This window comes from Ananas comosus, linkage group 1 (genome assembly GCF_001540865.1).
Source record: "Ananas comosus cultivar F153 linkage group 1, ASM154086v1, whole genome shotgun sequence".
In the NCBI taxonomy this organism is placed as follows: domain Eukaryota; kingdom Viridiplantae; phylum Streptophyta; class Magnoliopsida; order Poales; family Bromeliaceae; genus Ananas; species Ananas comosus.
Window position 1 is genome coordinate 23,899,971 of NC_033621.1, and position 14,257 is coordinate 23,914,227.

The following is a 14,257-nucleotide window of genomic DNA, read 5'->3' on the forward strand; positions in this document are numbered from 1 at the left end:
TTTTTTTCATATAGGAATATTTGTCGCTCCAAATATGTGTGTCGATGGATACACATATCCTCCTAGTGGCATGCTTTGTTTTTTTTTTTTTAAAGTTTTTTTTTTTTCTTTTAGCTCATCTTGTGGAATCATAGGAGATAGAAAAAGGAAACTACTGAAAACTAAATTGACTACCACTACTACTACTACTACTACTACTTAATTTCTCTTTCTCCCACCTCTCACTCATTTTGATGCCAATGTATGTGGTGGCCATGCATCATCCCCAATCCTTGTAACCACCATCAACCAATTTATATCTTGCTATACTCCCTTTGTCCACTTACCCATAAATGGGGAGTAAAATGACATTTCACTCCACTTCCCTACCCCACACTTGTTGGCTTAGGATTGTTCGTGCATGCATAGAGAGAGCCCATGATATCAATGCGTGGGTCCTACACACTTAGATGGGGCCATTTTAGTGGATGTTCACTTTTGGACAAAGAAGAAAAAAAAAAAGTATTACATGCACACTCAATTATAGAGTTTATATCTTATACTTCATAATCTTAAATTTTAAAAAATAAAATAAAATTTTTTATCTTAAAAAAATAATAAGACAAGTAAGTAAATTTAGACTATAAAAAAAAAATCCAGAATATAAGATTTATATCTATATTTATATATAAGTGTACAAGCAGTATTGTTCTTTAGCCGAAAGCTTTTTTATAATTTATAAACTTCCCCTCTCTCTCTCTCTCTCTCTCTCTATATATAATCTCTCTCTATATATATATATATAGAGAGAGAGAGAGAGTAGGGCTACTATACTCATTCATACTCATAAGTGTTTTCGATGATAGAGCTTACGAATGGACGATCCATACTATTAAACGTTATTTAGAACATTTAAAACGTTTATTAGAAATCAAATTTTATAATTTTTTAACATCATTTACCTTACGATCAAAAAGTCATAAAATTGACAATTTTTAACGGCTGGTATGAGATACTTGGTAATTTAACAGTGTAAAAGAATCGAAATCGGTTAAATTTTTGATAAAAAATTTCTATTGCATAAGAGTACGATGGCGATCGTACTCATAAAAATATAGTAACCGGACTCTCTCTCTCTCTCTCTCTCTCTATATATATATATATATATATGAACAGCATTCTTTCTTTTTCTGAGTACTATCTCTTTCCTTATCTTTCAAGTTGATGTTGTCTTCTCATAATTGAAGTTTAAATGCAGAGGATCCTTGCCAATCTTTTCCATCCTTGTTCATTGAACTTTATATGTGAGTTGTTTTTTTTTTCTTTTTTCTGTTTTTTGAGAGATAGATAGCACGCTACCCGCTTTGTTTATTTCATTTAGAAATAGACTTAGCTAGAAATGTGAATCAACTAGGATTCGAACTTGGGTTTCGGGTACCAACCACCGAGCCCTTTACCACTTGCTCTAGGGACGATCGGTGTGAGTTGTTTTCTATGTTAACGTATTTTACAGGTACACAGTATTGCAGGCAAAGCAGTAGATCCTGTGTTCAAATCTCATTAGCACTCACGTATAAGCTAGCTTAATATAGGATATATGACATTAAGACTGCGTAAATAAACTTACTGGAGAATCTTGAGTTCGTATCTAATAAGTTTTGATTATTTTATATAACATATCAAAAATTATTCTTTAGCGGCTTAAATTTGTGGAGAAAACGATTACTCAAATTAAAGAGTGAAATTGAATACGAACCCAATGAGCTAGCTACTAAATTCAATTTTAGGATCCAGACCCAATTAATTGGGACCACAATTACGTAAGTGTGGTTGCACTTTTGGTACTCGACTTAAGCCACGTTTCATTATCATGATGACATAAAGAGCATGCAAAATTGGAAAAAATGGTTAGACAGGTGGTGTTGGTGACAGATTCCATACCCATTTTGCAATTTGTCATTATATTTAATGCACTCATCCACTAAAGTTTCCTAATTAACATTTTTAGAGTAGCATTGTATGTAGGTAATTAATATGCTACACAAAAGTGATAAAAAGATATGTTGGAATATTTATGTCCTTGGAGATGCTAAGATATTCATATATATTAGTAACTAAGATATGTTAATAATAATCTCACCACTACCAATCACTAGTGAACATTACAATATGCTTTAGTCCTATTAAATAAATATTGTTTAGGAAAAAATAACAGTTTAGCCAAAAGAAAGCAATACTTTTGAAATAGATAATAGAAATGTGGTAGAATAATACTAAAAGAATGACACATGGCGATTACTAACTTAAGCACTCTTAGAACTTCCTTAGTTAATCAAGCACAAACACGCAAGCAAGCATTCGCGTGCACGAGCGCGAACAAAAGTTTCGTTCCGGTAAAGAGCGCAAGAACAAACTATATTATAGAGGCTTCACTGGAGTAGTGCATCACTTTTTTATTCTCATATCATTGATGCTCTAATGGAGCCTTTGCAGTATAGTTTTGTTAGAGAGAGAGAGAGAGAGAGAGAGTATTGAATAGAAGATTCCAAGATCCTCCATTGGAAAATAGGAAGATGATAAGTTGCATGATTGAATCCAACACCTCCGCCTCACTATCACCTCATCTCACCTCACATCCTGATACATGTAGTCCAGGAATGTATATGGCTACATTTTTGGCTCCTGCTAGAAATCCAAAAAGGCTACAATTGATTGGTATGGGGAATATTTAGAATATATCTGATCAAGTTGTGGTCATGGGGAAGGTATCTTAATTAAGGTCCAAATTCATAACTCGATCCTATCAACATCCACTCAGAATTAGCCATTTTTGTTCCAGAAGTCGATCGGGCTCGAATCCGATCAACCGACTCGGGTAATTGTCCCCTACTTTTGCATGGTCTCATACAATCTGTTTGTCCTTCCTCCTAGTATTGAATGTAAAATATAAGATACTATTCTCCGATAGTTTAAGCTTAAACTATCGGAGTGATCGATTATGAAATATGATATCACAGCACGAGATCTTAAGTTCTGCAATTCGACGACAGTGTTGTCCTTGTCCTGGTTGCTCTGATGTCTGGGCCCGCGGGCTTGGATCGGGATTTTAATTCGGGCTCGGATCTTTCAGCTTAGACAAGGATTGATTTCATCTTAACCTGAACAGAACCAGGGCCAAAGTTCCAGTACTTGGACTTTACTAACTAAAGTACAACACATCGAGCACATGCAACAATTGCTACCAAAAAGCATTTGGTGACTCTGCCGCTTAACCGCAAAAAAGTTACATTTCTGAAGGTAAATTTAGCCTCAAATCAGATCAAACTATCGGATTTTTTTCACAAATACCAACTTTGCACAAGTATTTGTGCAATTTAGCATATTCGCATGCGTATGCACGCTAAAAAAACAACCTGGGGCAATTTGATGGAACGAAAGTAAAGAGTTACAAAGTGAAACCAAATAAAGTACATCAGCAGGAACACTTCACAGGAATGGTGCCAGGAACGCTGAAAAAAATAAACAAAAACATATATAAAATCATCTTACAGTATGTATAAATTAGAAGTTCGAATTTCAAACTAACAACAAGAATTAATTTGGGAAGGCCAAAAAGTTGCAGGTGCAGCATCAAAATTTCAGACAAGCTAGGACCACAAAACCAGTAGTAATGATTGATTAATGCCTTCGAAAGTTGTATCGTTTCTGACAAAAACGACCGCTGAAAATGAGTGTGATGTGAGTTGAAGTCTGCGGGTCCTTACGATCGAAATGCGAGAGCTTGGGACTGAAGGATTTGGTTATCCTCGAGCAATCGGTCGTACTCGAGGAGAAGCTCTTCCGACTGCTTCTGGAGAGCTGCAACGTGGGCTTCTGCAGTTTCCACGCGCCTGTCCTGCTCCTCCGCTTCCGACTTCTGCTTCTGCAGCTTCTCGACTAAGCCGGCCATTTCTTCATGGAGCTTCTTTATCTCACTCGACGATTTCTCTTCTTTTCCTTTGAAGCGGGTGTTCTCATTTTGGAGCTTCTCGACTTCGTCTCTTGACGTGCTGAGGGCTTTCTTTAGAGTGACGAGTTTTCGGATGTAGTGATGCAAACGATCAATGACGAATGCGAGGAACAGCGTGAAGCCTGTAAAACCATCATCACATTTCATTCACGATATCCTCTTGGGAGGGCATTAAAAAAAAAGAAAAAGATAACATCATCTTCGTGACTGATAGATTGATCAATATGTCCTTTTGCATACATATTTTCTTCAAATATTTATCTATAATCTAGTGTTGAACAATCAACTGATATTTCGACGGAAAAAGTGATGGGAATTGGTGTAGAATATAAGAAGGTACTGGGATCGAGTTACAAAAGATTACTACTGAGTAGAGAGATACATCGAAGACGCACGAACACTATACGCATTTGAGACTAATTAAAACAAGAAGAACAATACCAGAGAATAAGATCGCTCATCACGAAAGGCACCTTTCGTGAGAATAATTTACATAGGAGGAGACGTGATTGGCTAAAAGCTTTTACAATAGTTCAGGACATCCTGTAGGATCACCAATTTGAGAGAGGGCATGATAAATTGGGCCGAGACAACCAATAGGCTGTAGTTTATCAATCAACGATAGAGAGGAGACTTGTCGCTTACACCCATCCACAACTTAAACCACAAAATTAGCTTCTGTTAGAGAAGCTTATTAAAGATTTGTCTGCAAACTTCCTTTCCGGTCTCATTTCCTCTTGGCACATAGCATAGAGTTTGTATCATCCTCGAATCCTACCGTTCTTGCACTTTATCAATTTCTCTATCCCTCAAATGATATCTCGTATTCCCACCAGTTTGTCATTTATCTAGGCATTGCAATGACTACATAATAGAGGAACCTTCTCTGCGAAATGTTAAGACCAGGAACCTTCTCCTTAAAGAACATGTTCGGTCCATCATAGTGTCTCTTGTTATGAACTACATTATCAAGCAATAGTTCCTATCCAAACCTCAAATATTACAGCTTTTAAAAACTGTTCCGAAGCTGCATGTGCGCTAGTGGCGGCAAGACCATGCTACAATTACATTATATTTGTCGATGCTGCTAAAGGTAGCTTATAAAAGTATGTATATGTCATGCCGCTAAAAACAAGTAAAAAATAAATGGTTCAGGTTGCAAATTGCTTTGATAGCTGCTAACTAATATGTTGGACAGGGCAAAGTAAGATAGATACATGCAAACCTACTTATCCAAGCTCACCTTCACCATTAATTGGTAAACTTCTGTATCATGTTTTTAATCAAATCTTTGGACCTACTTTAGTTTTCTCTTCTTTTGCCAACTTATGTATAATTGTGAGCTCAGAGGCCTGATCAAAAATAGGCCCAAAAATGAATTAATGGTTCGGTATAACTTATTCATTCTCATAGTTTAGTTCTGCTTGGATTCTAAGAATAAGTAAAATAAAAAATTTCAACTGGTTGAAGATTCCGTCAAAATCCAACCAAAACAAATGATTGTGCATCGCATAAATGGAGAAGTATAGGAATTGCAAACTAATCTCATGAAACAAAGGAAGAAGCCTCCTAGGAAGTCTTAAACTACTTATGAGACCCCAAGATTTGGAATAGTCCGCTATATAAGATATAATAGGACTAAATTATAGCCGGGGTTTTGAAGTTTAGTCCTATTATATCTTATATATCGGACTATTTCAAATCCTGGGGTCTCACACTACTGATGATTTAGAAGTTTGGTATCCCGTTGCAGAACTGCGCCTGATTCTATGGTCCGTATGTACAGTTAGAGGAGTGACACTATGTTAGACATTATGAGAACTTAGAACCTACCTAAAGGAATCAAAGTCGGCAAAACAAAGAAAGTGGGCCACAAATCAGGGATAGACAAGTTAGTGGAATCTATGAAGAGCAAGAAAAAAAACTATAAAGAAGCATAAACTATGATATACATTCCGACTTCTCAAACCCAATACTGTATATGCCAAAATGGTTATTTGAATGAGAAAAAATTTATTAGCACAGGAAAAATTTAGTAATTGCTTAAACCTAGAAATACATAACAGTAAGGCAAGAACAAGGGAAATAATCAGAGCACTAGTTGGCAGATGGAACTATGCTTATAGAATACAAGATAACTTCAGGATCTGAAAATAATAAATCACATAATGACAGCTAATGACATCTACGGCTGATAAATAAATCATCTATGCAAGACAATATTACAAAGACACCACCATATTAAGCCAAAGATGTAAGTCTCAACGAATAGAACAGATAATAAGTCCCACATGGACATACATAAGACAAAGAAGAAGAATTATGTTGTTGACTATGTCATACATTAATAAAATGTGGTTGACACAACAACAACCACAACTACTTGATTGTAAGTGGTTTCTAGGAACATTTCATGAAAATGACGGCTTCTAACAAGCTATATAAACCACACACCTAAACTGTTGAGGTTGACTCCCAAAGTCTTGGGATCATCACACAACCATTTTTTTTTTTTAATTAGCCAGTTCTGCTTAGCAGCTTAACAGCCAATATAAAACTTTTAAAAGAAAAAAATCGACGCATACGCATAGGAGGGAGGACTAAGTTTATCCAGCTGAAAAGCAATTTTTGAGGGAGGGGCATATGAAAATTCAAAATAGAACAAAATAGTGAGTGAAAAACATGATAGAGCTTGATTTGTGCCCAACACAGATACCGACGATGCAAAAAATGATTAGGAATAAAAGTCGTAGTCTTAATTATGATGATAAGCTACCAACATCGTACACGAGTCTCTTTCAGACAGCATACTGAATTTGACCATGCCAATCAAGAATGTAATGTCATAAAAATACAAACTTCAAATATACAGAAAGAAAAAGGGAAAATCTTCATCTAGACATAGTAAATTGTACTCAAAGCACTTCAATATAAGTTAGATAATTTACCTACATATCAGAAAGATTGAAACGCACCTGATATATAATCGCTTGAGTCGCATTAACCATGAAAATTTTAGAGCCTAATGTACCGAACCATATGCAGACACATATCCAATCATAATTTTCTAAACAACAACAAGCATTAGCATTCAAAGGTAAGATCTTTAACACAAACCAATGCTACTGAATTACGAATTATCGAATGCGATATGAAAACATTAGAGATAGAGAAAAAGATATATATATATATATATATATACCAATGAGAGAGGCCTCAAGAAGGTGAGTCCTCCAAAGGACCTGGTCCATGGGAGTGACAGTCCCAAGCTTCAAACCTCTGTTCTGGATCTTGAGAATGCTCGCGATGCTCGACGCGAGGATCACCGACATCGTGCACGCCAGCGTCTTCACCGTCGCCGGGCCCTTCCCGGTCTTCAGCTGGTCCAAAACTCTCATGGCCAGCTCGCGAAGCGGCCCGATCTTCACCATCAGAAGCAATGCCACTGCACCTTCCAGAAACAGCACTAGAAAGAGAAGCTGAATCATCTTCTTCCCCTGCAAATTTTCACCACACTCTCTGTGCTTGCTCAGAAGAAGCCCTTCCCCAGGCAAAGAAGCATCTCAAAGTAGAACCTTTGGAGGGGGTTCTGCATTTATGAGAGGAAAAATTGAATCTTTCGAAGAGCACAATGCTCAAAATCGGATTTTTGGAAGCACCCAAGAATCAGAAGATGATTTTTTTTGAAAAACCAAGACTACTCAAAAGATGATTTTTATTTATTTTTTTTATCTTTTGTTTTACCCAGAGCTTGGAAAGAGATTAGAAGATCAACTCAAAACTTTCAGAATGGAAATAAAAGAAAAAGAAAAAAAAAACTAAAACAAATTAGAGAGGAAACAAAAACCTAAAACCCAACTTCTGAAATCAGAAGAAAAGAAGAGAAAAGGGGGGATTTTGAAGTGGAGGAGATTCAAAATAGAGATCAAAAGAGATTATTTTGGGGGCATAATCTGATTTGCTTCTTCATGTGATGGATTGGCCTCTAAATCAAATAATGTTAAGGAAATTTAGAAAGGTGGTGCTTCACTTCCTGAAAGAGCCAAAGGTAAGGTAGAAGCAACGACAAATTTGTTGCCTGCACCAGGTGTATTCCCACACATCAAGTACTGCATCCAACCTCTTTTGTTATAATTGTATTTATTTATTATTTTTTTTTTTTATTGGACTCCTTGATTGATGAGTTTGAGAGATTTTGGTTTTACTTGCTTCAACCTTTCATGTTACCTAATCTTTCCTTTTTTTACTTGCTTCAAAATTTGTTTGGTATGTTTTTCATATTTCAAATATTACTACATCCTTAGCAAGAAAATACTTAATTTTTTATTTTACTTATAAAATTAGATAAATTCTTATCCTTCGTAAGCGAAGAAAAAAAAGCTGAATTTATTAATACGGAATAAAAAAAATAAAATTTTCTTAAAAAAAATCTGGCTTTGTTGGGATTTGAATATCAACGCTAAATCGATAAAACAATAAAAATAAAATAAAATTTATTAATTTTATTTAAATATTGTATTTATCTCTTTATATAATCAATCTCTGCATAATTCATAAAAGCATATATCCATATTTTTTCATGTCTAAAGATCAAAATATAATCCAACAGATAATAAATTCAAAAATATTTGTCACGAAGACAACAACTAATAAAAAAAATAATCAACCAATAAATAATATACATTGTGCTTTAAAATGCTGTAGAATTTAGGAATATGGTGCACCATGCACCAGGTGCATGAGACAAATTTTTAGAGAATGTCTCCCTGTGACCCTGTCGGTGCCCACTTGCCTTTCAAAAATGGATTTTTTTTGTTTTATTTTTAAGCATTTTGTTTAGTATTTCTAAAAAGGATTAGGAGAGTGATGGTGGTGGGCTAACCCCCCAATCTAACTCACTAAATCATCCTTACTATTAAAAGGACTCTGTAATCTATACTAGGTTAGTGCATCAAACATATTCCTCCTATTTATTTATTACCATTAAAAATTTAAAAAAAAAACAATGATAATGATATATACAGAGCAGGTTTTACTAAAAATAAATAGATTTACAATAATATATTTTTAAGTAACAAGATTACTAGAATTATAATTATAAACATAAAACAATCGACTATTTATTAATGTCACTGAATAAATTGATATTATAGAACTGTAACTTATATTAGACTTAAAAGTTATAGAGATTAATTAGCGTAGAAAAGAAATAGAGGGCAGATCACTAAGCGATCTATGGTAGGTACATGGACAGGGTCCATGCAACAATTTCACCACCCCTGTGGTATACCTTGACCCGATTTTTGAAACTAAAAAATCAAGGAATTCCGATCTGGATATACGTCGAATGATAAATTTTTATTACTATATTCGCTAAAAATGAATTCGGATTTAGATACGAGTTGAATTTATATTCCAACAGCATTTGAATAATAATATATACTAATATACATATATAAATGTGAACTAAAATTAGCGTTAATAAGCCATATAGTGTAACTAAAGGTTCACACGTGCTCAAACCTCGTATATCTATATTTTATTCAATAAACTTTAATATTTTGACAAATATAAATATAATTTTAATATAAAATGTATAGTCAAATAAATGAAGAATACGGTAGAAAACCATTTTATTCTCGATTCTACAATATATATATTAACATTCCTCTCATCCCTTGTGGGTAAAACGGACGAATATGGTCGGACTTTTTAAGAAATCATATTCGCATCCATTTTTTTTCTTTTTTTTTTTTCCAAATGCAAATTCTAATACGAATATGTATCGAATGTTAAATTTTAATATATGTATTTGCATCCTATTGAATTAGGTGTTGGATTCCATATTATCCTAACCACTTTCACCCCCTATTTGTGGGACACAAAAGTTGGGTGTGGTGATGGTCTTAAAAGATGGTGTGCTTGTATAAAAGCTTCTCATAAAATAAAAGCGAGTGGTGCAGTTATGTGAGGTTTGTATATGAATCAAAGCTTATTTTCAAAGGGATAAAGGGTTCAGTCATGCAAGTAACATGCAAGTGCATGGAGCACAAAAAACAATTGAATTAAGTATAAATTAAACACAGCCTAAGGAACTTTAGGTGGGGTTGATCCAGCTAAATGTAGATGACTTTTTGTAATCTATANTTACTAAAAATAAATAGATTTACAATAATATATTTTTAAGTAACAAGATTACTAGAATTATAATTATAAACATAAAACAATCGACTATTTATTAATGTAGGACTGTAACTTATATTAGACTTAAAAGTTATAGAGATTAATTAGCGTAGAAAAGAAATGGAGGGCAGATCACTAAGCGATCTATGGTAGGTACATGGACAGGGTCCATGCAACAATTTCACCACCCCTGTGGTATACCTTGACCCAATTTTTGAAACTAAAAAATCAAGGAATTCTGATCTGGATATACGTCGAATGCTAAATTTTTATTACTATATTCGCTAAAAATGAATTCGGATTTAGATACGAGTCGAATTTATATTCCAACAGCATTCGAATAATAATATATACTAATATATAAATATAAATGTGAACTAAAATTAGCGTTAATAAGCCATATAGTGTAATTAAAGGTTCACACGTGCTCAAACCTCGTATACCTATATTTTATTCAATAAACTTTAATATTTTGACAAATATAAATACAATTTTAATATAAAATGTATAGTCAAATAAATGAAGAATACGGTAGAAAACCATTTTATTCTCGATTCTACAATATATATTAACATTCCTCTCATCTCTTGTGGGTAAAATAGACGAATATGGTCGGACTTTTTAAGAAACCATATTCGCATCCATTTTTTTTCTTTTTTTTTTTTTTCCAAATGCAAATTCTAATACGAATATGTATCGAATGTTAAATTTTAATATATGTATTTGCATCCTATTGAATTAGGTGTTGGATTCGATATTTATCCTAACCACTTTCAACCCCTATTTGTGGGACACAAAAGTTGGGTGTGGTGGTCTTAAATGATGGCCTGCTTGTATAAAAGCTTCTCATAAAATAAAAGCGAGTGGTGCAGTTATGTGAGGTTTGTATATGAATCAAAGCTTATTTTCAAAGGGACAAAGGGTTCAGTCATGCAAGTAACATGCAAGTGCATGGAGCACAAAAAACAATTGAATTAAGTATAAATTAAACACAGCCTAAGGAACTTTAGGTGGGGTTGATCCAGCTAAATGTAGATGACTTTTTGTAATCTATATCCATAGCTATTCATAATTAGTTGTTATTACCTTGGCCATGGTGTGGCTTTATGTTAGTGAAATTGTGAAAAGCATTATCTAAGTGGTCCTATTAAAGGGAGGTGAGGTGATGAACATCATTACTTGGTCCCATATGTGACATTATTGTGCCCATTATTGCAATTCATAGAAGGATTAATTCATTAAAAAGGGAAAACAAGGTAAGATTATCATATCACTTTTGTTTAACCTACAACTGGTTTAATATTTGATCAGAATCGGACTTTCGACGACGTAGATTTATACATGTTTTTTTTTCTATTTCATGAATGAGAAATTGAGGCGTGTACATAGTTACTAACAAAATTATACGGTGATTTGGCTGAGACGAATTTAAAACTTGTTGTGACTACTTAAAATAAAACTAAATTAAGAAGACTTTCTGAACTCCAAAGCAGAAGCTCCAATCAGAATATTTTTATTAGGAGATTTCGGCGCCAAGCATTTAAGCCTCTAATAGTAGGCCCATCTGAATGGGCCTCGGCTAGCCCAATTAAAGTTCCACAAAGCGGCTCGTTTCAGACTAGGCCCACCAGGAAAAACCTAATTACTAAGGTTCCTATAATTTATAATTTTTATATGGCTATTATATATATATTAAATTTTAAAACAGTGGTGGTTATTTGAGTTGTTGTGCGTCTTTGAGTCGTCGGGAGCTCAATCACAGCTTATGCTTTCAAAAAAGGGGGTCGTGGCGTTGCCTTCTTGGGTATTATATAAAAATGGGAAAACTTCAAATACCGCCCTTGTCGTTTAATGTGTATATAAAATATCTCATAATTTTTTTTTTTTTATCCCCTCCATTACTTTTTTTCATTAAATCAGTGATGAAGTTAAAATTAAAAGATGCTAAAGTAAATATTCGATAAACCTAGGTGGAATATCTAAAGTATTTTTTGTATATAATTTAACGAAATGTTAACGGAGCTGACGAAAAGAGAAAAATGAGCGAATCATAGAACTCATCGAACTATCTCAACGAAAATTCCTCAAGAAGTTACTCAACAAAGTCCTGCTCTAATAAAAAACACATGGAGAAGCAAGAGCCAAATTTTCCTTCTATATATCTGCTGTTCCCTCTAAGCAAAGTTGTCACACCTTATGATCTTTCCTTTTCTAGCACATACATAGCAACAAAATGTTACACCACAACATTCCAACTCCACCCCTGCTCTAATCTTAATTAAATAGTACAAACTCAAAAAAAAAATTTGTTACAACCACCCACACCTACATATATAATCTATGTATAAGAACCCAATAAGACAAATTAAATAACTCTACATCAATTCATAATTGATAGATAATAATAGTATATATATGTTTGTCCCAAGTAACTCTACCAAATAGAGAAAGAGCACACTTCCTTACAAAACCCTAGTTTTCATGGACATGTCCTTCTCACTCACTAATAGAACCAATCCTATCCTAAGATTCCTGGTAACTTCTCACACTTAAAAAAGATGATGCATTGGGAAGCTCCCATGCAGCTTCCTCCATTTCATCCTTATTAATTTCTCAAGCAACCTTCTCAATATCTATACATGCATGTAGCATCTTCTTCTTTCCCTCTATATATTTATACCTACAAGTCCACTCTAGGTGATCACTTAACATTGTTTTAATTAGTTATAAACATAGATACATTTCTCTTCTTTATCAATGGCTACCAACAATGCTGGTCTTTCCAAGCCACATTCAAAATGGCTCCTCAACAAGAGCTTCAAGATAAGCCTCCACCGCCTCCGCCGATCGACATCGTCGTCCAAGCCTGCCGCCAGTGGCTCAGCCACTGCATCGTCCTCCCCGATGTCTTCTGCGGGACGAGCCCGTGAGTATTATCAAGTGTTTCGGCGGTTCGACGCCGATGGAGATGGCAAGATATCGAGCCATGAGCTGAGGTCCTTCCTTCTATGGGCTGGGGAGAAGGTGGTATTCAATTTAAACATACAATTTACTTTGTTTGCATGGTTGTATATATGTGTATTAGCATGTATATACGTATGCATATGTACATGTACATGCATATATATTGTATATATGCCTATATATATATATAGGGCCTCTTTAACCTTACTGTACGTAAGGTGTAGTATAGTACTGTCAAAAGAAACACTATAAAAACGAAATTCTTTCAAATGCGTGCTTCTCTCTGTAATAGAGTCAGAAGTTTCAAATTAAACATGTATTCTTGCTGTTGGAATTCAGAATCTCATTTCTTCTTGTGGCTAGTTAATAGAAGTGCCAAATTTTCTATAGCTATAACACTATAGCTCAACTGTAAACTTTTATAGCTATAGCTGAAAGCAGAAGTAGAAGAGTGGTTAAACAAAGACACATAATATAGTGTAATGATCATATCTAACTAACACGATACATCTACAAATAGGTGGCAGCAGACGAGGCGGAGAGGGTAGTGGCGGACCTCGACTCCGACGGGGATGGGCTCATGGACTACGGGGACTTCGTTCGACTAATGGAGAGGGATAACGGTGGAAACGAAGAAGGTGGTGGTGATGAGGATGAGGATCTAAGAAGGGCTTTTGAGATGTTTGAAATAGAGAAGGGGTCAGGGTGCATCACAGCTAAAGGGTTGCAACAAGTGCTTGGGCGTTTAGGAGATGTGAGGTCGAGTGAGGAGTGTGAGGCCATGATAAGAGCCTATGATCTTGATGGTGATGGTGTGGTGGATTATCATGAGTTCCAACTCATGATGAACTAAGCATATGCAATAATAATTATTATTATTGCTAGGGTTTGTGTAATTGTTGAGATGAAATTATTGCATGCATCCTATTATTATTATTGAGTTAACTAAAGTTCCTTGTTCTTTCATATATTTATTGATATTTGTTGTTTGGCCAAATAACAGGAAAAAAAAAAAATTATACAAGCTCTTTTCTATTTTCAGCAACAATAATTTCTATGATCATGTTTGCAAAGAAAAAATATATAGAAAAATATATAGAAATAAATTAGAGAAGCTATATA

At 34.5% G+C, this 14,257-nt stretch overlaps 2 protein-coding genes across 2 annotated transcripts; one reads left to right on the forward strand and one right to left on the reverse strand.

The window, feature by feature from the left end:
* On the reverse strand, nucleotides 3,374–8,028 carry LOC109722671 (B-cell receptor-associated protein 31-like). The gene is made up of 3 exons (XM_020250782.1): nucleotides 7,191–8,028; nucleotides 3,744–4,110; nucleotides 3,374–3,488 (listed from the first exon to the last, which is right to left on the reverse strand). The coding sequence occupies exons 1-3, from the start codon at nucleotides 7,474–7,476 to the stop codon at nucleotides 3,452–3,454; spliced, it is 690 nt and encodes a 229-aa protein (XP_020106371.1). The 5' UTR covers nucleotides 7,477–8,028; the 3' UTR covers nucleotides 3,374–3,451.
* On the forward strand, nucleotides 12,850–14,050 carry LOC109722679 (probable calcium-binding protein CML41). The gene is made up of 2 exons (XM_020250791.1): nucleotides 12,850–13,195; nucleotides 13,656–14,050. Exons 1-2 carry the CDS (start codon nucleotides 12,929–12,931, stop codon nucleotides 13,986–13,988), a joined length of 600 nt encoding a protein of 199 aa, XP_020106380.1. The 5' UTR covers nucleotides 12,850–12,928; the 3' UTR covers nucleotides 13,989–14,050.

Excerpts from the sequence above, each read along its gene's own strand:
- LOC109722671 (XM_020250782.1), bottom strand. The coding sequence starts at position 7,476 with ATGATTCAGCTTCTCTTTCTAGTGCTGTTTCTGGAAGGTGCAGTGGCA. Across the intron at positions 4,111-7,190 it reads TCTTGAGGCCTCTCTCATTG|GCTTCACGCTGTTCCTCGCA; the intron begins GTATATATATAT and ends ATGGTTTTACAG. Across the intron at positions 3,489-3,743 it reads CAAGCTCTCGCATTTCGATC|CGTTCCTGGCACCATTCCTG; the intron begins GTAAGGACCCGC and ends TATTTTTTTCAG.
- LOC109722679 (XM_020250791.1), top strand. The coding sequence starts at position 12,929 with ATGGCTACCAACAATGCTGGTCTTTCCAAGCCACATTCAAAATGGCTC. Across the intron at positions 13,196-13,655 it reads TTCTATGGGCTGGGGAGAAG|GTGGCAGCAGACGAGGCGGA; the intron begins GTGGTATTCAAT and ends ATCTACAAATAG.